This window comes from Gopherus evgoodei, chromosome 14 (assembly GCF_007399415.2).
Source record: "Gopherus evgoodei ecotype Sinaloan lineage chromosome 14, rGopEvg1_v1.p, whole genome shotgun sequence".
NCBI classification, from domain to species: domain Eukaryota; kingdom Metazoa; phylum Chordata; order Testudines; family Testudinidae; genus Gopherus; species Gopherus evgoodei.
Genome location: NC_044335.1, coordinates 26,462,248 through 26,488,457, shown reverse-complemented (window position 1 = coordinate 26,488,457; position 26,210 = coordinate 26,462,248). Strand labels below are relative to the sequence as shown.

The 26,210-nt window shown below is 50.5% G+C and overlaps 1 protein-coding gene across 5 annotated transcripts in view; it reads right to left on the bottom strand.

The window, feature by feature from the left end:
• DLGAP4 (DLG associated protein 4) overlaps positions 1–26,210 on the bottom strand; it is a 342,926-nt gene that overhangs the window by 59,461 nt on the left and 257,255 nt on the right. Inside the window, exon 1 of one of the 5 annotated variants that reach the window (XM_030532972.1) lies at positions 12,341–12,528. The exons of the other annotated variants lie outside the window; for them this stretch is intronic. Within the exon in view, the coding sequence (XP_030388832.1) occupies positions 12,341–12,371 (31 nt within the window). The 5' untranslated portion in view covers positions 12,372–12,528. Of the gene's footprint in view, positions 1–12,340; positions 12,529–26,210 lie in introns of those variants that run through there. 5 annotated transcript variants of the gene reach the window in all.

The window sequence follows — 26,210 nt, the reverse complement described above, 5'->3', positions numbered from 1 at the left end:
TCCGAGCGGAGGGTGCACGCTCCCCCCCTCACCCCAAGCACACACGCACGCCCAGGGTCCGAGCGGAGGGTGCACGCTCCCCCCCCCACCCCAAGCACACACGCACGCCCAGGGTCCGAGCGGAGGGTGTACGCTCCCCCCCTCACCCCAAGCACACACGCACGCCCAGGGTCCGAGCGGAGGGTGCACGCTCCCCCCCCACCCCAAGCACACACGCACGCCAAGGGTCCGAGCGGAGTGTGTAGGCTCCCCCCCCAGCCCACGCACACGCACGCCCAGGGTCCGAGCGGAGGGTGTACGCTCCCCCCCCCAGCCCACGCACGCCCAGGGTCCGAGCGGAGGGTGCACGCTCCCCCCCCACCCCAAGCACACACGCACGCCCAGGGTCCGAGCGGAGGGTGTACGCTCCCCCCCCCAGCCCACGCACGCCCAGGGGCCGAGCGGAGGGTGCACGCTCCCCCCCACGCAGAGAGGCCGGAGGGGACCCACGCGCGCTCTCACCCGCGGTCCGCAGGGCCGTCTCCGGGCCGGTTGAGCTCCGCGCCGGTCGAACAGGAGCAAGAGGCGGGGCCGGGGGCGGCCTCTGCTCCCCTCCCCGCTCGGGCCCCGGAGGGGAAAGCAGCGAACACGCTGCCGCCCGCGGGCCTGCCGGAGAACGCGGGGCCGAAGAGGCGCCGGGCCCGAGCCAGGCAGCCCATCCCCGGCGGGCGGGGCGCCGCTCACCTCGTTTTGCGGCCTGCTGCAAACACCCACCCCGAGCCTGGCCGGAAAGCGCGAAAGGTGGGGGGGGAGGGTCCTTAAAGGGCCGGGCGGGGAACCGAATGTGAGCCCAGCCCGATGGGGGGGGGGGGGAAGGAGATGAAATCCCATACACTTTTTCTGGGGGGGGGGGGAAGGGAACTAAGGCCGGGGGGGGGGAGGAGAAAAGAAAAAATCCCATGTACTTTTTTTGAGGTGGGGGGAGAAGAGAAGATGCAACCTGGAGACAGGGACGTGCTGTGGCCACACGGCCCCTCAGTCTCCTCTACATATTCGGCGGAAGCTGCCATGAAACACTCCCCACCCCCACCCTTTGAAGCACAGCCCTGTTAGGACCAGGAAGGAGGGGCCCAGCCTGGGGCAGCAAGGAGAACAGATGGCACAAAATGCCCAGCAGCAGGAGAGGGAGGCAGATGGCAGGAGGTGCCCTTCTCACAGGAGGCCCAACCATATGAAAAGTACAGCAAGAAGTGGAAGGGGGTTCTGTAGGATATCCAGATACAGCAGTCCTCAATGTACAGCACCTTGCACAACAATCCTGACTGGAGTAAAGCTTAAGGACCCCGGTACACAAGTCAGGATCAGCAGCCATCTCACTGCTGAGCCTTGTGGCACCTTATAGACTAACAGATGTATCGGAGCATGAGTTTTCCTGGTTGAATACCCACTTCATCTGATGACATGCATCCCACAAGGTGGATATTCACCCACGAAAGCTCATGCTCCAATACATCTGTTAGTCTATAAGGTGCCACAAGACTCTTCGCTGCTTTTACAGATCCAGACTAACATGGCTACCCCTCTGATACTTCACTGCTGAGGTTCACATGAACCTGCTATACACCCAGGAGTTGGTCAGTGCAGGGATTGATTACACCTCTTATCCAGCTTCTGATATAATCACACACAATCCCTCCATGTATACAGGGCAGAATCTCATTTTATTATTTTAATTAGTGGTAAAAAATACAGCATGGCAGTTTTATTGTTCAGGAGCACCGGATGATAATTGGCTATTGGAGTATTAAATTTGTGGCCATAACCTATGCCTTTTTAAGTTGGATGTTTAAAAAAAAATCCTTAAGGGAAACAGTCTGGGTTTGATGAAAGACCTATACACCTCTTCATTTTTTGTTCCTGAAACATATTAGAGTTAGAGCTAAAGGCCACTGAAGTCTGGCCCTCAAATATTTACAAGTGTGGCATTCCATATGCTGGACGGGTATGCTGAAGTTGCAACTGGCATGGTACAGAATGCTTCAGAGGCATCACATCAAACAGTCTAAGTAAAAAGTAGGTATTTTCACAATGTAGCCTAAAGACACTACTAGGATATAGCAAGTAAAGTGCTAGTTTAAAGAATATTGTTAACCTCTTTAAATCTATTTTAAACTTTCTAAATGGAAGCGATACTCAATGTAGCATAGCTGAAGGATGAATGGTACAGTATGTACAATTCCCAGACAAGAACTTTTACTCAGAGTGAGGATTTAATTAACTCATCTATGTTTACAGAGTTGTTAGAATGTTGTAGTTGAATGAACTAAAGCATGAAAACTGGAAATTGTATTACCCATATGGTGCAACTCTAGTGTGTCAACAAAATAAGATATTTGCAGAGAGACTAGAAGTATGGACAATATTTGTATTTTGAGACATGTAAGATGCCGTCTGTATTTTAGCCAAAACATAAAACCCAAGACTCTGATCGCTGTGTAATCAAAGGAGTCCCTGGCACTTTTCACACGAATTCCCTGGCCAAAATTCCGGCTTGCTCAATTATGTTCTGAGAGTCTAGGTATCCTACATTTTCCATTGGACTTAGTGTTCTTTGCCCACAGAAAGAGTTTATATCAGAAAACAGTCTTAAATATTTCCACTCTAGACTGCACTTTACTTTGCTCACTACATTAAAATGAAGCGGTTTCTTTCTACAGCTTGTATATTGCTTCATTTATCTAGTCATCATGGGCATTCATTGACAATGATGCTAAAAACCGAGAGCCATAAAATGGAAAAAACAAAGCACAAGGCATCAGCTAAAGACTTAGTGCCTGATTCTTTGGTGCACTAGCTTCCATTTGATGATTACTTAATAGCCACTTCACCTTTGAGTCTCAGGCCAGTTCCTGGTGGACAGGTGTCCACTTCACAAAAGGCATGCATTTTGTACCATTGTTTTCAGGCTTAGGAGCAAGGGCAAGGATTGATTGGGCACAGTGACTAAGCATTCCTCATGCTCAAAGGTAGTCCTGGGGTTCAGGTAGATGGGCAGGGCAGGAGCAGGGAAATACGAACTACTAACAGTGCTGTACCTGTCCTGTGTATGTGAGCTCCTTAGTCCTCTACATACAAGGACTGCCTCTCTACTTTTACAGGGATCTCATTTGCACAAGCCATTCAAAGTTGTTACTACATTGGGGACCCAGAATGCCATCTACTCTGGACAGAGCAGATTGTAAGAGCTTACTTTAGCAGTCTTCACTTAGTAATCATGAGTGTTTTCTGGCATTTCTGGTAAACATATTGGCACAAGAACAATAAATGTTAACATGCAGTGTAATACTTAATGCCCGTAATTAGCTGTGGAAATCGCCATAATCCATGAAGAGATTTTACTGTCACTTTGCAACTATACTTCGCAACAAACATCAGAACCTGGTGCTAAGCATAAAGCTGAGCCTGTTATGTGGGGAGCAGCATGGGTCATCCACAGTAATGGGTTGGCTTGCTGATGCAGCAGCAATGCTAGGTGCCAATACAATGTGCTGCCATTTGGCAGACCCCAGCCAGTTTCCTTATGCCCAGGCTTTTGCTCCCAAGAGGTCCTCAACACCTGCAATGTTACTTCAGTTAGAGTTGCAAGTGCCAAGAACCTCTCAGAATTAAGCCCCAAGTTGGAAGGAGCTGAGATTGCTTCAGAGAGGGAGCTCAAAAAGTGCAGTTCAGGGTAGAAGTGGCTTTAACCCATTTTGTGCCTCCTGAATTCTGGGCCTGCCCAGGCCCCAGCATAAGATTACAGCAATCCCTGGGGTTCCTGTCAAAGCTTTCCACACCCTACTGGATACTCCACTCCCAGAGTACTCTAGCTATGCCCCTGCCCATCCCCAGAATCTCCCCTTTTGTCCCTGACACACTCCTAGAGGCGGCAAGGGGTTGGTATTGGGTCATTATGCCAGCTCTATATTGCCCAGGGAGCTACACTGCTCAGAGTAGCAGCATAAAGGGGGCAGAATGCAGCCCTGGAGCGAAAGATCACACTGTAGGGGACAGGAGTGTTGTGTCAGTCCAGCCAGTAAAGCAGCAGCAGTGATAGGCTCCAAAGGGCTCCGCTCCTTACAGGCTTCATGAGCAAGGAGAACATGACTGTGACTCAGGGCATCATGTTTGGGCAGAGGTGGCAAGCTGGAAGAAGTGAAGTTTCCAATATGGAAAAGAGAAGGAGTCCCGACACAGGACAGCTGATCCCTGTGAGTAAACCAGGCTCAGCACCCCTTTGCCTGAGCAGGTGGAGCCAACAGAAACAATTAAAAGAGGTAAGGCTACCCTGGGGGCCTATAAAGGCCTGTCAGAGGACAGGAAGAGGAGTGATTGGGGCAGCTTGTGCCTGGGGAGAGGAACAACAGAGGAGTGACAACTTAACAGGGTGGTGGATCCCAGGAACAAGGGGCCAGGTGCTCTGCGAAGTAGCCCTCGGGCAGGTGTTCCAGAAGGGGAGCAGAGCTGGCTGTGAGAAGGGAGTTGGCTAAGACTGGGAAGCTGCAAGCAGCAGGATTACTAAAGACCCCTCAGAGGCGAGGCTGTGAAATCCCAGGACAAAGAGTGAGCTGAAGGACTGTTTTAGTCTATTATAGGCTTATATTTGGACAAATAAACCTACTTAAAGGAGCCTGGGCATGGCAGTGAGTGGTGTTAAGCTGAGGAGAAACCCTGCCAGGATCTCTGTTGCCTGGCAAAGTTGGGGGAAAACAGGAGGATGCAGAGCTACCTTTGGCCATGAGGTGACAGCACCTATTTTACAAGTTCCCCTAAAAAAGCCCTATTACAGGAGGACTAACTCCAAGAAGAGTCACACACAGTAGTGCACTATATATTAACACATGACCCTAGCAATTAGCATACTGTATCAGTGCTCCTGCTAGTCCAGCATCATATCTGTGACAAAGACCTGTACCTTCCCCTGAAGCTTCTGGTACAAGAATCTTCTCATGGAATAACTTGTCTATTTGGGAAAGTCTCTTCCCAATCCCAGGCAAAAAGTGGTGGCTTTATGCCCTGAAGTATGAGGACTGACATCTCTAAGTTTGTACAGTGGCTAGCACAATAGGTCTCTGATCTACAACTGGAATCCTTAAGTGCTACCACATCAGTAGCCATAAAAATGTCTAATCCTTTTTTGAATCCTAAACTCTTGGCCTCACTGATATCTTATGACATTGTGCAAAATCACTTCCTTTCATTAATACTAAGTATATTGCTTTTCAGTTTCATTAACATCCCCTTTTCCTCATGTTATGACAGAGGGTAAATTTACCTTCTCTGTACCCTTCGTTCTGCATACCTCTTTCACGTCTCCATCTCCTCTCTGAACCAAGAGACCTAGTCTTCCGACTCTTCTCATACAGAAGTCCTTTGCCTCTCTCAAATCCATTTTTTCCACATCCATTGAGAGAGGGAAATGGGACTGAAGTCAGTGGGCAGTTTAATAAGTGAAAAGAACAGGAGTACTTGTGGCACCTTAGAGACTAACGAATTTATTTCAGCATAAGCTTTCCTGGGCTACAGCTCACTTCTTCGGATGCCTAGAATGGAACACACAGACAGGAGATATTTATACATACAAGGTTCCACCTTTTCATGTTCTCTGTATGTATAAATATCTCCTGTCTGTGTGTTCCATTCTAGGCATCCAAAGAAGTGAGCTGTAGCCCAGGAAAGCTTATGCTGAAATAAATGTGTTAGTCTCTAAGGCGCCACAAGTACTCCTGTTCTTTTTGCGGATACAGACTAACATGGCTGCTACTCTAAAACCTTTAATAAGTGAGTTAGCCACCTAGGTGGCTAAATCTTATTGACAGTCAATGAAAATGGGGCTTATGTGATTTAAGTATGTAGGTATTCTTGAACACTTTACCTAGTGTTCCAGATCAATGTGCATACCACCAATTGACATCATGGCATTACAACACTAATTATTTCTATATCCCATTCTTTAGACATTCTAACTCTGTTTGCTCTTTGATTTTTTGAGAATGCCTGTAAATTCCTCAGGCTGTGAAGGTCAGTCTAGTCTGAGCTTTTTCACCATCCAGCTGGTGATGTAAAGAGAACTGACAGGCTTAACCCACAGAGCGCCAACAGGGTAATGAGAACAACTAAGTTCCTGTGTGCACTGGCTGATAAGAAGAAAGAGCAGCAGCCCAGGAGGTGGTATTTTGGCTGATGCAGTTCTAAGACACCTCTTCCTCCTGCATCACAGCACAGGCACCCGTGACTCTGAAAAGCCACTGCTACTTCATTATCCTTTGTACTGCATTACAGACCGAGGCTAACAGGAAAAATGCAAGGGAAGGAGGGAGAAAAGCAGCAAAACTCTTCACTATTTCCCTCTGATAACCACCTCTGAAGTATTTAAATGCTTTACAAAGAAAGATTAAGAAAAGAAAATTGGAGTCAAATCATCTTCTTCTCCTTAGTGAGTCAATCAGACCTACCCTCAGCTACTAGAAACACCAGTCTTTTCCCAGCCTGAAGTGGAAGTGTTAAAAGCGATGTGTCATTATTCTATAGGTCACAGCTTAGATAACATGAGGCCCCACAGGTTCTGTTACTCAGTCTGTGGGTGAAAGCCTCAGTGCACTCCTAATACCTCAGTCTGCATCCAGAGTTATCTTTGGATTGTCAGAATCCTGTCCCTCACATCTGCGAGATGCTGCTGTATTCTAGGGGCTGTGAACTGCCCTCATTGGAATGAGCATACAATTCCTCTAGGGCAGTGAGTCCCAGACTTCTGTATGCCATGACCCTCTCTGGGCTCACCTCTGTTAACACTCCCCAGGGGTCTGACACAGAGCCCTGCAACCAGACAGTACCTGACTACTAGTGTTGACTTCAGATTGGAAAAGAATCCAAGCCCTTGGGTTCAGATCTGGTGGGCTCCTCTCTTCCTACCCATAGGGTTGGCGCAGCAGCAGCTGCGGCCAGCTCACTGTGCCGCAATTGCTGACAAGTCCCAGTGCCTCTCATGGTGCAGCGAGGTGGAGGTGGCCAGGAGCATGCAGCCACCTCTCACTGTGCAGTGTGTATGACAAAGTGGCGGTGGCCAAGCACGTAGCCACCTCTCACTGTGCACCATGCATATCTCGGTGTCACAACCCCCCATTTGGGAAACACTGCACTAGGAAGCTTAAAGGTAATCTGTGCTTTTCAATTAGGACACAGCTATATTAGCTCAGAGCAAAAACTTTCCTCCCTCTTCACCATCCTTGCATCGTAAACCATTCCAATGCATATGGATGTGTGCCATTCTGCTTCCCTCCTTGGCCCCCCAGTGGGCCGGTTATCTCCATATGGCTACCATTGCAGTAGTATCCAGGCACTTCTCAATCTTATCGCACTTATCCCTACATCAGCCCTGCGAGGCAAGAGAGTGCTATTACCCCCCCTCTGTAAATTGGAGACCTGAAGCACAGAGAGGGAGTGACTTGCTCAAGGTCAACCAAGAAGTCTCTAGAAAAAGGGGACCATTATTTTCTCTCTTATTGACACATCTGAGGGGCCGCTCAAGAGGACACTATGGAGACTTAAATACAATCACTGGGGACAAAGTGCCTACAAGTCATTAATCTGGCGGATCCCACCAGTCATGACAGCATTCCCACTATGTGTGGACTAGCAAGTTAAATAATTTAAACAAACACTATATAAGCAAATAAATTAAATTTCCACCGCCAACCTGATTTTTTTTTTTTTTAAGTGATTGAGCCAGGGTACTGGTTGCAGATAGGAGCCCATTTTTCAGTATATTCCTGAAGAGCAAACCAAAGTTCATCACTCTGTCATGATTACAACCCATTGTAGAACTTGATCCTGACAGCATGGACTCTAATCTGCTTTCATAGGGAACTCCAATTATACTTATCAGTAATTTTGTAAAATCTGCTTTGACAGACAGTGTACTGACAACTTTTCCTGGCAGAAATTAAAGTGGATTTTTCTTAAATAAGGCCACCCGTCCACACAACCCTAATCCTCCTAGCTCACATATGTTATTGTAACTTGCACTGCACAGAATCCAATTACACAGCCTCAACCCAGGAAAAATCTGCAGCTGTTTAAGAGCCAAAAGCATCAAATGAAAGCGTGTAGGGGGTGGAGGGAAGAAGCCTGATTGCAATTTGGCTCTGAAATCTCACCTCTGCAGACAGGTAAGTTTGCACTATCATGAAGAAAATACACCATTATCCATCATATGAAACTGCCTGGGTGACACACAGTTGAGTGAAGCGTGGACAACAGAAAAACCTATGGAAGCCAAGCTGATGTTACTCCTGGGGGGATTCTGCGTGACTACACACCCGCAGAAAACTGATTCCCCCGCAGAATTCCTGTGCTTCCCTGCTGAAAACGGCAGGGAAGCAAAGGGAAGCCATGGGCACAGTTTGAAGAAGGAAAGGCCCCCCAAAACATAGAGGCAAGACATGGGGGGCACATGGGGTTGTGTGTCACTGCCTCCCCCTCATTTCTGCAAGCGCAGAGCTGCCCAGCTGAAGGAGGCTGTGTCTTGACTCCGCTAACTCTGCAACTGAATGCTGCCTCCTGGATCCTTATGCCATGCTGGAGCCACATTTATTTATTGACAAATAAAATTGGTAGAATATTGCAGAACTTTAAAATATTGTGTGCATAATTTTTAGTTTTTGGCACATAATTTTTAGTTTTTTGGTGCATAATTCCCTCAGAAGTACTGAGGTGCAACTGCAATCTGGAAGTGCCTCACAATTGTTATTTATTCTATGTTAAAAGCAATTTTAAAGTATACTGCTCTGGCTGTATGAACAAGCCAGCAGTGAGTGCCACCAAGCAGCAGCTCTCACATACATTGTGCATGCAGGATTGAAGCAGCAGACAAAAACTTGGGCTATATCGGCAGAAATGGCCTCAAAAAATAAATAAATAAAAATAAAAACTAGTAAAACTACATGCAAAAAGTGGGTAACGGTATGTCTAACATGCACTTGGTCACACAAGCTAATGTAAGCTGTGGTTGGATGGTAAAAGGGGAAGAGTATAATGATTTTTGACAGTTTGTGGACAGCAGAAATTTTTCCCCTTTCATGTCCAGAAACTGTGGCTTCAAAATCACAAATCAACTCTTCTTAAAAAGAATATTGAAGCCACCTGTTGACCTCAGTAGAGACCAGCAGTGTTGCCCTTAGTCAGTGGCTAAATATTATATTTGCAATATTCCCCGTATGGCAGAGACTTCTAAGGACCAGATTCTGCCACCCTCACATACATTTAGCACTTACTCTGCCAACAGTACAATTGAAATGAATGGGACTGCATGTGGAGTCAGGGGGAGGGGTTGGAAGCTGTTCCTAATCTGGTTAGAGATCTAGCGGATTTTTGGCATATTGGTGGGAACACCTGTCTTCTATTAGTACAGTTTACACCAGCTGAAGATCTGGCCCATTCCTTCCAAAAGGACAGGTGCATTTTCAAGGGTCAGAAGCTGCATGTTACCTCTTCGTAGGGAGATTATTGGACTGAGAGTCAGGACATTAGAGTTCCATTTCTGTCTCAGCCAGGGACTTCCTGTGTGACCTTGGGCAAGCTACTTAGAGTCTGCTTCTCCAACTTGTAAAATAAGGATAATGATACTTCCTCTACCTGAAGGCACATTGTGAGGCTTAATTTGTTAGTGTTCGAATGCTTTGGAATTCTGGAATGGAAACAGCTATCGAGATGCAAATAATTGGCAAATTTCCACAGTGCTTTTCAAGCAGAAGGACAGAGTGCTTTACAGACGGACTATAGCAAGGAATAATTCCCTCACTCACTCCACATACCCCACTCAGGTAGTCAGTCACCTCTTAGGTGGAACGTAGTTCCTGTATGACAGTGCACAGCAACACCAAATAGTTTAAGAAAGAAATAAAGATCATCATAGCCAAGTGACTCTGAAGGCACAGTTGGCAATTGGTAAATCTGTTACCCCCTCTGGCCAGAACACTGCTAACAGTCATAGGGCCTTAACAGCCACAAGCACTCAACTTTTATGTTTCATCCATCACCCATCCTGCCCCAAACAAACCAATCCCAAAACAGCAACTCCAGCAGCAGCCAGTGTCTTCCAGGGAAGAATGCAAACTAATGAAACAGCAATATCCTTTCTGCAGCACCCATGTACCCCTAAGAGGTCTTTAGTATTAACCTGGTACCCTGCTATATTCACTGACATGACCCTGCTTAGCTTATGAGATGCCAGGAAAATCAGAACACACTGTTGGCAAAGCTTTAGTCTAGCTTTGGGCGTCATCACTTCTGAACTAGCCCAATATCTATAGTAACAGTAGTAAACCAATGCATTTCTTCTTCATGCTGTTGATGAGTCTGGGTATTAGTTCTTGTATTCTACAAATACCAGAGGAGTAGACAGACAGACATCTTGAAGTAACAGAATCTATAGCATTGTAAAGCTCTCTCTGTTTCTCTTGTCCCTTATCTGGGAAAATACTGTGGCTCACCCCTGCAAACAGGAGGCCCCGATAGCAGCAGCATAAAGGAATGCCATGCAGGGCATCCTGAACCCAGCAGCAGAGAAGTCTGCACCGCAATGCACAGGCTGAATAGGTTTGTTGGGGAGAAACTGGCGGATACACCACTCGGCTGATGCTCTGGTTATTCCATCAATGTGTCAGTAAGGCCATATGGTGGACACAAAGCCTTGAGCTGAGAACAGCGGACTTGGGAAAAAGGGTCCCTTTTGCACAGGCTCTGGTAAATTGCCCCAGCACACAGCCTGACTTCTCACTCTGTGCACTGTAGACAATTTGTTTCTTGGTCTCTCCTAATTTGGGGAGCAATGGGTCAGTTCAGAGGAAAACACAGGATTCCAACCTAAAATGCAAAGTATCTTCTGCCCACTGACCAGATGGGGCTGGCGGGCAAGGAGAAGGAGGACTTAAACTGCTTGAGACACATTTTCATAACACCACCACCCAGATGACAGGGTAGGAGAGACAAGATTAAGCCTGAGGCTCACTTGCCCATCCATAGTAACTACCCCTGCAAGCAACATAAGAACAGCCATACTAGGTCAGACCAAAGGTCCATCTAGCTCAGTATCCTGTCTTCTGATAGTGGCCAATACCAGGTGCCCCAGAAGGAATGCAGAACAGCTGATCCATTCCCTGTCACTCATTCCCAGCTTCTGGCAAACAGAGGCTATGGACACCATTGCTGCCCATCCTGGCTAACAGTCATTGATGGACCTATCCTCCCTGAATTTATCTAGTTCTTTTGAAACCTGTTATAGTCTTGGCCTTCACACCATCCATATATCTCCCCAAAGCAAGATTGTTCAGGGAGGTATGGGTGAGGGGAATGGAGGAGAAACTAAATCAGAACAGAAGGAAGTCTCATGTGGGATGTACTTAGCCAGCCAGTCAAACCTCACACATATCACAGCCCCTTTGTGTGCACATACTTCCTCTTGCCTTAGTTATACAGCAAAACATTAATTAGAATGGATGTGCAGAACCAGAGCGATAATCACCCTGGAAGAGTTCTATAGATTGTAATCCTACAATAGTCCCACAAACTTCTTTTAGGGGATTTAACAGAGACAGTTTGTAAGATCTGTATCTAAAGAGCTCATTCTCTGTGTCTACAGCAATTTACCCGTTTTTTATAGAAGCCTATTGTTTTCATACCGATTAAAGCCGGTCAGGCTTTTCCATGGGCAAAACAAGGAACTACTGTCCTCTGTTTCTAAATAAAAATACCCCACCCCCGTTTAAAACTTACCTCCTGGGTCAAATGACAGGAACCCATTTCACAGGTCTCCCATTCAAAAGAAAACCTGTACTCAATCCCAGGTGACTTTCCAAGGGCTCCAGCAGGACAGGAACCGCCCAAGCCAGCCTGAGAACTAACAGACCCAGCCACCCCAACTGGAAACTCGCCGAGTTACCCAGGCAAAAGCGAGCGAGCACCGCGCATCCGAATGTCATTACTCAGAGCGAGAAAAATGCAGTTCGCCCGAGCTTGGGACGGCACAAGTACAAATATAGGCAAATGAGCTCACATCCTGTCGGGATCCGGGCTGCCGGGGCTGGCTCGGAACATCGCAGGGAAAACACCAGCTCAGCCCGGCCCAGGAGCCCCTCGCTATGAAGCGCAGAGCCGCGCAGCACGGCTGGGGTCCATCCCCCACCCCCTCCAATAAGTCCCCCCGAGCCATGCCACATAAAGCAACGCCGCCTCCCCAGCGCCGCTCCGGCCAGCGGAGCGGCTCGGCGTCCAACCCCAACACCTCCCCCAGGGGGCTCCCAGCCCCGGGGAACCCCGCACTCACATCGCTTGCACAGCTCCAGACACAAAGCCATGGGAGACACAAAGGAGGGGCGGCGGCTCTTCCCTCCTGCGGGGGGCGGCGGACGGGCCACGGCAGCCGGGGGGTGGTGCGCGCTGCTCGCGGGCCGGGCGAGGCAGGACAAGGGCAGAGCTGCACGGGCCTCGCTCGCTCGCAAGCTCCCTGGGCCTCGCCCCGCCGCTGCAGCTGTGCACCGCCCCGGGGCGGGGCTTCGGGGTAGCCGGGATGGCCACGCCCCCGAGCCCTGGCTGCGGGCGCGGATCCAGCTGATTTCCCGCACGTGCTCACTGGGCAGCCCGGCCTGAGACCTCCCCCACACCTTCCCTATCGCTCTGCCCTGGAGCTGGGCTGCCAGTGAGAGTTCCCCATCGCTCTGCCCTGGGGCTGGGCTGCCAGTGGGTGTTTTGGGGGTGCCAGAACAGGGTGCTGGTCCATTGCTTGGTGTGGCAACAAAGCCCCTGGGCTATAGGCCCCCCAAGCACAACCCCCCTCCCCCACCAAAGCACAGGCCCCCTGGCATCCCCACGGCGGGATCGGCTGGTCCACAGCTGTCTGGCTGGTAGATGGGGAACTGGGTTTGGGTGCTCATGCTCCCATGGCCTTGGTGCTAGCAGCGCTGAATGTGAGGGGGGAGGGAGGTGTCATAGATCCAGCAAAACCAAAACTAAAGAGGGAGCCAGGTGGCCGAGGGTCACGCTTTGATCCATTATGATAGATTCCCCTTCCCCTTTTTTTCAGACCACATTCAGCACTGGCTGCTGGCAGGGGAAATCAGGGATTATGTCACTTCCCTTTCAGCTGTATTTATTCCATGCATTACTGGGTCACTGAGAGGTTAATGATGCTGGCCTGGTCTTGCTCTAGGTACCGCTGATATATTAAGAAGGGGAGGCCTCCAGTATTACACACAAACAGCTGAGATCTTACAGTAGTTCATGAATTACCAGTACAACATTTTCACCAACAGCAGAGCAATCCAGTGGTTAGGGTCCAAGTCTAGAACCCAGGAGATTTGTGTTCAAGTCCCTGCTCCACCACTGACTTCCTGTGTGACCTTGGGCAAGTCACTTAGGCCATGTCTACATCTAAAATTTTGCAGCGCTGGTTGTTACAGCTGGATTAGTACAGCTGTATAGGGCCAGCGCTGCAGAGTGGCCACACTTACAGCAACCAGCGCTGCAAGTGGTGTTAGATGTGGCCACACTGCAGCGCTGTTGGGCGGCTTCAAGGGGGGTTCCGGGACGAGAGAGCAAACCGGGAAAGGAAACCAGCTTCGCCGCGGTTTGCTCTCTCGGTCCCGGAGCCAGCCAGCAAACCGCAGGGAAGGAGACCTGCTTGCTCGGGGTTCCGGGACCGAGAGAGCAAACCGGGAACGCCGCGGTTTGCTCTCTCGGTCCCGGAGCCAGCCAGCAAACCGCAGGGAAGGAGACCTGCTTGCTCGGGGTTCCGGGACCGAGAGAGCAAACCGGGAACGCCGCGGTTTGCTCTCTCGGTCCCGGAGCCAGCCAGCAAACCGCAGGGAAGGAGACCTGCTTGCTCGGGGTTCCGGGACCGAGAGAGCAAACCGGGAACGCCGCGGTTTGCTCTCTCGGTCCCGGAGCCAGCCAGCAAACCGCAGGGAAGGAGACCTGCTTGCTCGGGGTTCCGGGACCGAGAGAGCAAACCGGGAACGCCGCGGTTTGCTCTCTCGGTCCCGGAGCCAGCCAGCAAACCGCAGGGAAGGAGACCTGCTTGCTCGGGGTTCCGGGACCGAGAGAGCAAACCGGGAAAGGAAACCAGCTTCGCCGTGGTTTGCTCTCTCGGTCACGGAGCCACCCAGCAAACCGCAGGGAAGGAGACCTGCTTGCTCGGGGTTCCGGGACCGAGAGAGCAAACCGGGAACGCCGCGGTTTGCTCTCTCGGTCCCGGAGCCAGCCAGCAAACCGCAGGGAAGGAGACCTGCTTGCTCGGGGTTCCGAGACCGAGAGAGCAAACCGGGAACGCCGCGGTTTGCTCTCTCGGTCCCGGAGCCAGCCAGCAAACCGCAGGGAAGGAGACCTGCTTGCTCGGGGTTCCGGGACCGAGAGAGCAAACCGGGAACGCCGCGGTTTGCTCTCTCGGTCCCGGAGCCAGCCAGCAAACCGCAGGGAAGGAGACCTGCTTGCTCGGGGTTCCGGGACCGAGAGAGCAAACCGGGAACGCCGCGGTTTGCTCTCTCGGTCCCGGAGCCAGCCAGCAAACCGCAGGGAAGGAGACCTGCTTGCTCGGGGTTCCGGGACCGAGAGAGCAAACCGGGAACGCCGCGGTTTGCTCTCTCGGTCCCGGAGCCAGCCAGCAAACCGCAGGGAAGGAGACCTGCTTGCTCGGGGTTCCGGGACCGAGAGAGCAAACCGGGAACGCCGCGGTTTGCTCTCTCGGTCCCGGAGCCAGCCAGCAAACCGCAGGGAAGGAGACCTGCTTGCTCGGGGTTCCGGGACCGAGAGAGCAAACCGGGAAAGGAAACCAGCTTCGCCGCGGTTTGCTCTCTCGGTCCCGGAACCCCGAGCAAGCAGGTCTCCTTCCCTGCGGTTTGCTGGGTGGCTCCGGGACCGAGAGAGCAAACCGCGGCGTTCCCGGTTTGCTCTCTCGGTCCCGGAACCCCGAGCAAGCAGGTCTCCTTCCCTGCGGTTTGCTGGGTGGCTCCGGGAACGCGAGAGCAAACCGCGGCGAAGCTGGTCTCCTTTCCCGGTTTGCTCTCTCGGTCCCGGAACTCCGAGCAAGCAGGTCTCCTTCCCTGCGGTTTGCTGGGTGGCTCCGGGACCGAGAGAGCAAACCGGGAAAGGAAACCAGCTTGATTACCAGAGGCTTCCTCCTTCCACGGAGGTCAAGAAAAGCGCTGGTAACTGTCTACATTGGATTACCAGCGCTGGATCACCAGCGCTGGATCCTCTACACCCGAGACAAAACGGGAGTACGGCCAGCGCTGCAAACAGGGAGTTGCAGCGCTGGTGGTGCCCTGCAGATGTGTACACCTTCAAAGTTGCAGCGCTGTAACTCCCTCACCAGCGCTGCAACTTTCTGATGTAGACAAGCCCTTAGCCTCTCTGTGCTTCAGTTCCCCTCTGTAAAAAGGGGATAATAGCACTGCCCTGTCTCACAGGGATATTGTGAAATGCTTTGAGCACTGTACTAGATAAGTATTGTTACCTACCTAATGGCAGCTCATCTTCCAGCTGCCTTCTGAACTGGGGAAAATAAATGGGTTCTGCAGACAGTGGCACCTCCCTTCCTTCTCATTTCTAACAAAGGGGTCCAGTTCAAGACGTCTGCCAATCCCAGTGGTGCTTTATAGCATGGAGAAAGAGTTGATCTCCCAGGTTTAAACCATGTAGCGATTTGTAGGTTAAACCCAGCACCCCCTGGAAACATTGGCAGCCCATGCAGCTCCCAGAGCACTGGTGTCATATATTCCTGGTTTGAAATTCCACTTTATATGCAGGCAGCTGCATTTTGCATTAGCTACACATTCTGAATGATGTCAAGGTGTAGCGTCAAGAGAGCACATTAGAATAATTTAGCCTCAAAGTAACAAAGGATGGATGACTGGAGTTAAGGTCCCTTCCTGCAAGAAGAGGATGCATATGGCAAAGAGCACTCCTGGCTCTAGCTGACCCCTGGTGGTCCAGAAAGAAATAACCCAGGATCTGAACAAAGGATGCAAATGACAGACACGCTCCTTCAGTCAATGGTACTACAGTAAGCTTCTGCTCTCTCAGATGCTTCCCTAAACCTACTAACATTATCTCCATTTTATCCAGACTGAATTGTAACCAGCTAACCTTCTCCAAGCCACAAGCTCATATAGACACTGGATCATTTGTTCCACTGCACTGGCTGGGATAGGAGTGATGGAGACATAGATCAGGGTGTCATCAAGCATACTGAATACACAGCTGCCTGTATCTCCTCACTAACTCTCCCAATGTCCTTGTACACACGTTGAACAGGAGGAACGACAAAACTGGCTATTCTGGCACCCCGCAGGGGTCACTGATGCTACAGAAGCAAATGCCCAACACTACTTTAAAACAGGAAAGAACCCAACCACTCAAGTAACTCCATCTATACTTGCTGGTGACTACAGGTATTGAGGGCAGGACAGACAAAGAGGGTGACAAACAAATATGTCAATAAACCCTCATGATTAGTGGTATCAAAGGCAGTAGACAGATCTAGAAAGGACAGCATGGACTCTTGATCATCCTCCATCGTTCAAGGAGATCACCAGCCAGATCCCTGCCCTGAATAGTTTACAGTCTAAGGCCCAGATCCTCAAATGTATTTAGGCTCCTAACTTCCACTGATTTCAATGGCTGTTAGGAGCCTAAATATGTTTCAGAATTGACCAAAGTGCAGGGCCGGCTCCAGCTTTTTTGCTGCCCCGAACAGCGAAGCAGGGGGAAAAAAAAAAAAAAAAGACAAAGCCGACCAGCGGCACTTCAGCGGCAGTTTGGTGGCAGGTCCTTCACTCCCTGAAGGATCTGCCGCCAAATTGCCGCCAAAGACCTGGATGTGCCGGCCCGTTCCATGGCCACCCCAAGCACCTGCTTCCTTCACTGGGGCCTGGAGCTGGACCTGCCAAAGTGTAGGTAAATGTAGACAAAGGAACAGCAGAAAGGGTGAGAAACAATTACTGTTTAATTAAATCCTCTTAACCTCTTGATATTCCATCCAGTCCTTAAACTTTGCCCAAACAGGCTCTTCCCAAACTTTTTCACAATGTGGAACATATGTTAATAGACTGTCTTGTGGCCCCAACCTTTCCATTCACTGGTTCTCAGATCATCTCCATGGCAACATTTGCTTACATGGAGCAGTCAGATTAGGGCAGTGTTTAATGGACGTTTTAACACTTCAGGGCAGTAAATCTTGTCCTTTGTGAATAATGTTAACCCTGGAAGCCAGTGTCAGTTTTTGCTTCCCCTCCCATATATTCTGTTATTCTTACCTGGAAACCCAGCAACGTGTAACCAGCCGGCTCCCTGTGGATCACTGGCAAGTGCTCCATGAACCCCGGCTTGGGAACCTCTGGCCTTAATTCACTTACAGTTGACCCCAGATCTCATCCGCTTGGGCATATGGCACCTGGTTACATACACCTCACTCCACAGCCTGACTGGGTTTGTGCCATGGTCTGTGGTGCAGGCAAATACACCCATAAGTAAGAGAACGAGGAGGGAGAGAAGTAGCATGGCATCTGGAAGTGGGATACTGCCTGAAACTGGAGCTCACACTCATGAGAACTGAGGCACTTGCAAGGAGGCTCCGTGCAGTCTGAGGTGGGCAGAGGGAGAGTGTCACCGCTCTGCGTGCACACACTGACTGAGGTGCAGGACAGTCGTCATGACACACAAACCGGCCTGATGTTCAAGGTGTTCTGCAGCACATTTGGGATGGAAAAATGTGCAAAGGTGGCTTCCGAAAACAGCCCTTCCTTGGGAATTCAGTGGGGTGGATGGGGCGGGGAGGAGATCACTGCAAACAAAATTGGGAGCTTGGAGGAGAAATTCTGCCAAACAAAAACTGCCTTTTTCACCCTAGCTTCACAGCCGAGACAAATTGTCACGGAGCTGCCAGCCGGGCTCAGGCGCACTGAGCTGACAGCTCCAGTGTGTGACAAAGAGTGGGGTGCCATGGTGACAACTTCCTCAGCATGACTCTTTGCCCAGAGAATCTCGCACACACACAAAAGGCTTTTTGGCTGAGGGGCCTCTTCCAAGCCCCTATTCTCCTCAAGCTGCTCTTTTCCCCACGGGTGGGGGAGGAGTTATATAATGCCAAGCTTTCTCAGCGTGAAGGGCTGAGTTCTGCTGGGGATGGCACACCTCCTTGCCAGTCGAGTACAGCAAGATTTCCTCACTACTCTCCTCTTTGAGAGATGGGCACAGACTTTTGGGACTCACTCAGACCTGTGTTTCCACTCATGGCTTTTTGTGCAGGGCCAGATTCAGGTCACACTTGATGCTGGACTTCGTGCTCACACTGGGGTCTGGATTCTGCTCACAGCTGTGGTGGTGTAAATCTAGAGCAGCTGCACTAAAAAGAATGGGGTTACTCCTGGTTTATAGTGGTATAACTGAGAGCAGAGTCTGGCCTTTCAAGTTCTGACATACAGGAAAGTCTTTCTCTAGAGAAGAGACAGACAGACAGGAAAGGAAAGGAAAATGGAAGTGGCTGGGTCTTTGTGCTCACTGCTCCTCCCTCCCGTGCACCTCCATCTGAGGAGGCCTCAGTCATGGGAGGAGAATTTAGTTTAATTCTCATTTGTCTGTAGTCATGTGTGGACCTGGTTTTATGCCTTACATTAAACCCTCTGAGATGCAGCCTTGAAACATGGGTTTACAGTTAGGATTGCTGGAGTGGGAGGAGGGGAACCCATAAAACAAGCTTCCAGCCCTTCCAGGAACACAACGGCTGATCAAAATCAACCCATACATAAGCCTCGTCCACCCAGGAGCAGAATTTAACCAAGGAAAACCAAACAGCCCCTTTGGCAATAGACTCACTAACCACTGGAATCTGGGACTCCTGGAACAGAGAGTTCCGCCTCACCAGGGACCCAGGGCATGGCTACACTGGAGAGTTGCAGCGCTGGTGAGGGGGTTACAGCGCTGCAACTCAGGATGTGGCCACACTTGCAAAGCACGGCCAGCGCTGCAACTCCCTGGTTGCAGCGCTGGCTGTACACCTGGTCTGCTTCGGGTGTAGCGATTCCAGCGCTGGTGATGCAGCGCTGGTCAGCAGGTGTGGACACCACCAGCGCTTTTATTGGCCTCCGGGGTATAAGGAGGTATCCCAGAATTCCTGTCCACAACAAACCAGAAGAATGGCTGAACTCCGATCTCCCCGTAGCTACTTGCTAAAAAACAAACACAGCTGCTCTGTGCTCCAGCGAGCGAGCCAGCGAAGGCAGGAGAATTGCTTTGGAATGTTCAAAGCTGTTTGCTTGAGGAGAGAGGGGGGAGGGGTAATGTGGAGCAACTGTTTATGTGGTCTGACTGCTATTTAGGAGTGCATAATTAGCATTTAGTGAATAAGAGACAGATGGGGGAAAGGTCAAAACTTTTAAATGATTGAAGGTAGGCACTGTGTATCTTCCAGTCTTTAGAACTTGCAAGGCAGGGAGCTGAGAACAGTGTCAGCTCCAAAAATCCACTCTCTCTGTCTCCCCCACGCTCCCTGTCACATTCCACCCCACCCCCCTCTTTTGAAAAGCACGTTGCAGCCACTTGAATGCTGGGATAGCTGCCCACAATGCACCCCTCCCAACAGCGCTGCAAATGCTGCAAATGTGGCCACACTGCAGCACTGGTAGCTGTCAGTGTGGCCACACTGCAGCGCTGGCCCTACACAGCTGTACGAACACAGCTGTAACTACCAGCGCTGCAGAACTGTAAGTGTAGCCATGGCCCCAGTCTGGGCCTCTAGCTGCTCCTGTCCTGGCTTTGCTGCAACTGCTCCTGAGAAATGAAAATCTATGTGCTGAGGCTGGTAGGATCCTAGCAGATGGGGAAGGTCTGTTTGATCACCAAGGTGATGCCCTTGCAAAACCAGGTGATTGTCTGACTACACCCATGCCACAGTCTGACCAGCATGGCCACGCCTACGTTCCTAGGCTGCCATGTCAGTGACCATGGTTGTGTGAGCAGCAGCTCTGCCTGGGGCGGCTCCAGGCACCAGCACGCCAAGCGCGTGCCTGGGTCGGCAAGCCACTGGAGGTGCTCTGCCGGTCGCCACGAGGCGACAGGCAGGCTGCCTTCGGCCGCATGCCTGCGAAGAGTCCGCTGGTCCCACGGCTTCGGCGGACCTCCGCAGCACCTGCGGGAGGTCCGCCAAAGCCGCGGGACCAGCGGACCCTCCGCAGGCATGCGGCCGAAGGCAGCCTGCCTGCCGTGCTTGGGGCGGCAAAATGCCTAGAGCTGCTCCTGTCTGCCTTGACAAGCTTATTTACAGGAGGTCTGGCCTGTCATGGGATTCTGGCCCCACAGGTAGTCTGATTCCCTGGACTGCCCAGGCAGGGAGTGTGTGTACTGCTTGAATTACTTGCTGTTACAATAAGTCCTTGAGAGCGCTGATTTATTTATGACTCTGATTGCACTACTCTCTGCAGAGATGAGCAAACTGGCTTTTAAAGTGAAGAGAAATCAGAGAGTCCATAGGTAACTTCCCCCACTCAGCTCAGACACTTCCTATTCAAGGCAGGCATTAGCAAGATAGGATCTGTACTTTGGACATGCTTTCTGATTTCCAGCAATGGAATCATTATTGATGTGTCTGAGCTAGTATCAAAAGCCAAAAAGGAAGAGGGGCCCAAAGGAGAACCCTGTCTGGGACCCTGCCACCCCTTTTCTGAGCTCTGCAGAGGCTCGGATCCAGACCTGACCGACACAACTTTGGATCTGTGTGTAATCCTAGCAGCTCCAGCATGTCACTATAGTTTGCCAAGGAAAACAAAGCACATGTTGAGTCAATTGTTTCCTGCCTATGAGGCAGGTTCAGATCCTGGAAATGCAAAATGACACCTGGTGGAAGGATTGTTACATACACACGACTTTGTCTGGCTTTTAAAATATCTAACTTGTTCTCCTTCTGAATCCTTACTGATACTCAGACAGTGACTCATCAGATGGAAAAAAGCAACAGGAAGGCACTGAAGCAAGAGAGAGAAACAGCCCAGCGAGAGACAGAGGACAGAGCAAGGGAGAGAAAAACACATGTATGCATGGGATAGACTCACAAAGAGTAATTCCCGTTCAGCCTTATTACCCTGGGATATGCATGCACTCAGCTCCTGCTGAATGAACTGGGAGGTACTTGCATGAATCTCCCAGTACGATCGGACTCTGTGAATTTTAGCATTTCATAGCAGGCACATTTGTACAATCATGGCAGTGCCATAGTAGGGAGGCCCCAAGGTGGAGACACAGAGATGCCAGTTAGGCACAGCTCAGAGGAGGGCTGCACAGAAGTCAGCTGTGGCTCCCTGATACTGGCGGCCCAGTTCTCTTGGCTCCAGTGTACAGCAGAGCAGCATGGGGGCTGCTTTACACAATGCCAGCAAGCCCATGGCCCTGAAGGGCCTCTACGCAGTTGAGAAAAGGCAGAGTGCAATTGCAGTGAGCTCAGGTCCCTTCCCACATGACCCCTGCAGGAGGAAATGGCATAGGAGCTGGTGGTACTGGCTTCACAGTAGCTGAGGTGATCCAGTTACTTTCCACCTCCTTTGTAGCACTAAGGCAGTGTAATGAAGCCAGATCACAAGAGAGAATCCGGCCCAGGGGGTCAGAGAGAAAGACCCATCTATCCAGAGCAGACAGGGATACACACAGACAAAGAGGAATATGCATGCTGAGAGCAGAGGTAGAATTACATGAGGTAATTGCAGAAACCACAAACATGCCCATAAAGGGTGTGCGCAGCACCTTGGACCTGCCACCTCCCAAATAGTGCAGAATGGTGCAGGCGCAAGCAGCTCAGGGCTCACTGCTGTTAGAAGGGGAAAGGGAAGGCAGCTCACACCACCATCTAGGAGACCAGTTCAAGGGACACGGCAGCAACATGGAACATAACGAGCTGGAACCAGGCCAGCCTGTGACCAGCAGCAGGGAGTGGTGAATTGCAGGCTCGGAATCCATCCCTGCTGGTATCTGCATTGGTCAGGAGGCAGCATGGCCTGGTGGTAGCAGTCAGGAAGAGATTGAGAGCAGCTCAACAGCACAGTGAGCTGCATCAAAGTGACACGTAAGTGCAACTTATGTGTACTGCAACTGTGAGCCTGGCAAAAAAGCCATAAAGCCTACTCTATCTCCAGGTGTGTCAGCCCTGGAGACCTCCTGGAGGCTCCATAAGAATGGCCACATCCACAATGTTTCATCTAGCTCAGCATCCCATCCCTGACAGTAGCCAGTGCCAGGTGCTTCAGAGGGAATGAACAGCACAGGGCAATTTATCCATGATCCATCCCCTGTCATCCAATCCTCACAGTTAGAGGCTTAGGGACATCTAGAGCATGGTGTTTGTCCCTGATTGTCCTGGCTAATAACCATTGATGGACCCACCCATCCTCTATGAACTTATTCCTTTTTGAACCCAGTATACTTTTGACCTTCACAACATCCCCTGGCAACGGGTTCCACAGGTTGACTGTGTGTTGTGTGAAGAAGTACTTTCTTATGTTTGTTTTAAACCTGCTGTCTAGTCATTTCATTGGGTGACCTCTAGGTCTAGTGCTATGTGAAGGGATAAATAACACTTCCTTATTCACTTTCTCCACACTAGCCATGATTTTATAGACCTCTATCATATCCCCCTCCAGTCATCTCTTTTCTAAGCAGAACAGTCCCAGTCTTCATAATTTCTCATCATATAGAAGGCCCTGGGATGTTATATCTACTTTCTGGGCCTCTGATCCCCCTGTGGCTTCCACTGTCCAGGGGCACTGGGCTCTCATAGTTATAGCATCTAACGTGAAATGTCCCCAGCTACTTCATTTCCATCCTGTCTGCAATGCACACGCTGCTGGGACAAACATGCAGTGCTGGCCTGGATCCTGTGGCCACAACCACTTTGCCATGCGTGTGCTCCTTCTGTGGGCAGCTACTGTGCATGTTGCACTGATACTGTCTGTGCCTGGGGGTGCAATGCAGCATCCCCTGTTGTCTGCAACTTGTTACCATTTGCAGGGCATTCTGTGTAAGATACACATTTTCTGCCCCCACTGCTCCAGGCCACGTATCAGCTGGGATGCTGGGGTCCCAGAAACACCCACACGTATAATAAAGCACCAAGAAGGAAACATTCCCAAATAGAGGTCCTGGCCATGCTAAGGCTGAAACCATGATAGCAAAGTGCATTTCGAACTTGGTTTCACTGACCCAGGGGCAGGGGCGGCTCCAGGCCCCAGCATGTTAAGCACGTGCTTGGGGCGGCATGCCATGGGGGGTGCTCTGCTGGTTGCCAGGAGGGCGGCAGGTGGCTCCGGTGGACCTCCCGCAGGCGTGCCTGCAGAGGGTCCGCTGGTCCCGCGGCTTCGGCAGAGCGCCCTCTGTGGCATGCCACCGTGCTTGGGGCGGCGAAATGTCTAGAGCCACCCCTGCCCAGGGGAACAGAAGTTTTTTTGTTGATGGCTGAAAATGCCATTTTAACTATGGAACAGAACAGTGCTATTGACTTCCTGAGGAAAGGGAACGTCTAGAGCAGTTATTGCTAGCCGACTTTCCACCATAGTAAGGAAAGGGCATGAGAGAGAAAAAAATATACATACAAATACACATAGATCCCATTCTCCTACACACACAGAGCATGGAACATACAGATTTCTCTGTGTCCCTTATGCACCCACAGCATGGAACATAAATTGCTCGCTCTCTCTCACACACACACACAAAACCTAATTCCTTTCTGCTGGTATGCCAGAGAAAGCTATTTCTGGAACATGAAATCTAGGTCAACAAGAAGAAGAAAATCTGAAGGGAAAAATAATTTCTCCCTTTGAAGGCTGGCATGGGTCAGCTCTGGCTGATATATGAGTAGTAATGGGGCTGCTATGGTCTCTGCTCCTGAGCTTCACTCTTTCACCAATGGCCTCTGAACTGTGTTCTCTGATGAGTTTGCGCAGTACATTTGCTTCTCCGTTTTGATTCCTCAAATGCAAGGGATTAGGGGACCCTATTATTTACCCAGACAGGCCAGAAAGGGAAGATCCCTTAATTCTACCTCCTGTCACCTCATGGATGCTTAGCAGGCCCCTACATAGCCCAGTGCTTCTGGAGCAGAGTCCCAAGCATGAACTGGTGGGAACACATCTTCATGCAGACCTGGGATGACCAGCAGTGGGTCCAGGAAGGAACTTTCACATGAAGAAAGCTACGTTTCTGGAGCTTCATGAGCAGCTTGCTCAGAGTCCCCAGCGTCATGACACACACATAAGGGTGGCCTGGCCCATTCAGAAGCAGGTTGCTATAACAATCTCTGGAAGCTGATTATCCCAGACTGCTACAGATCCATTGCTAACCAGTTAGGTGCTGGAAAGTCGACTGTGGGTAAAGTGGTGGCGGAGGTTTCGGAGGCGACCAGTATAATCAATATCCTTGAAGTAACTGCTGGTTTTGAGAGAATGGGGTTTCCAAGCTGTGCCAGGCCCATTGTTAGCACTCATGTGTCCATTGCTTGCCCTTCTCAAGGAGCACTTACTCCACAAAGGGCACTACGTACTCTGTTAGTACGCAGGCTCTGGTGGACCACAGAGGACGATTTACGGACACCAGGATGGGCTGTACTGGAAAAGTTCATGATGCCAGGGTTTCCCGCCAGTCGGGAGTCTACCTTCATGGACCAAGCCAGGACATTATTCCCACCAAATGATGTTGCCATACATAGAATTACCTCACTGTTATTCTGTGAGACCCCGTCCTTTTGGCTAGGCTTATGAAGCTGTAACCCAGAAGGCCTGGCAAAACCACTCTCAGTAGGTGTATTTGCCATAGTCCGTCAGTGGCTTTTACTCCTGTGGCAGGAAGACTGAAGGCATGTGTGTTTTCTTTTTGTCACAGGGCTGGGAGTTCTGAGAGCAGGCAGGTGGGAAGTTCCCTTTGTCCATGGTCTTTGTGCTGTTTCAGGTGTTTGATGAGGAGATGGAGTCCATGGAGCTGGGATCTCACCTTGTCAGGTAACTGTCAAAGAAAATCTTCGTCCGCCCCCCGGACAGAAACATTCGGCAGTCCTCTCTGAACATGGCTCTCGCTGCTGTTCAGCAGAGGAATATTGAGCATGCAGCTGCCCAGCTTTGTTTCTAATGAGAGGGAGCTAGGGTGGGGGATGAGAGGGAGCCCTTTGTTACAGCAAAGGATCCAGAATGGCTGTCGCAATTAGCTGAATAGCTTTCACCAGGGCTTTGTTCGGCTCATGCTTTGCAAGGCACAGAGATTCTGTTTGAGGCTAGATCAAGGGAAGCTCATCATCTGTGTTGCTGGCTGTGAAATGTGAGCTAATTGCCATGTAATGTGCAACTGACACATGCATTTGCAGGAGGAACTGGAGTGGTATAGGTGATCAAAGGTGTGATGGCTGCCAAACCTCACCCCCACCCCCAACACACACACACACAGACCCATGCACACACCTACCCAACAGGTGGAAAGCTGCAAGTACTCCATGAAATCAGGAAGGAGGGAGAGCATGCGGGCTTTAATCAGTTGGGGACTGAGTCTCAGTGATGCTGTTTAATTTTAAAGCTTGGCTCCCTCAAATCACTTAGAGTCCCTGATCTTTCTTTCCCAAATCACCCCCAATCACAGAACCAAGGGCCTCGAGCCAGAGGTGTGAGTGCATGGGCGTCTTCATAGCCATCCCTGATACAGCTCTGCTGATGTACACAACACTTCACAGCACATCCATACAGGTAGGAGGCCTGCTTCTCCTCCCACCTACACTGGTGCAAAGCAGGACCATTCCTGGATTCATATCAGTGTCACACTGACCCAAGTGAGAGGAGATTTAGGTTCATTCGGACTGTCTAACTCAACCCAGCAGCGTACACAGATGACAGGTAAGGCTCAGCATGGCATATAGACATTGTGTCTGATTCTGAATCCTACAGACTAGTCTTAGGCACTGATATAAATCGATACAACCAGGTTAAGAGGAACCTGTCCAAGGCTCTAGGTGCCTCTGCCAGCAGACATAGAAACAAAGCCAATTAATCCAGGGGACCCAGTGCAAGCCCTACCACTGGGAAGCACCACTGTAATGCCCCACAGATGTCAGGGCAGTTTGTCCTGATATACAGCACTGCTGAGACCAGCGTTAGGCTCGCTCTGGGGGAGGAGATGGGTGC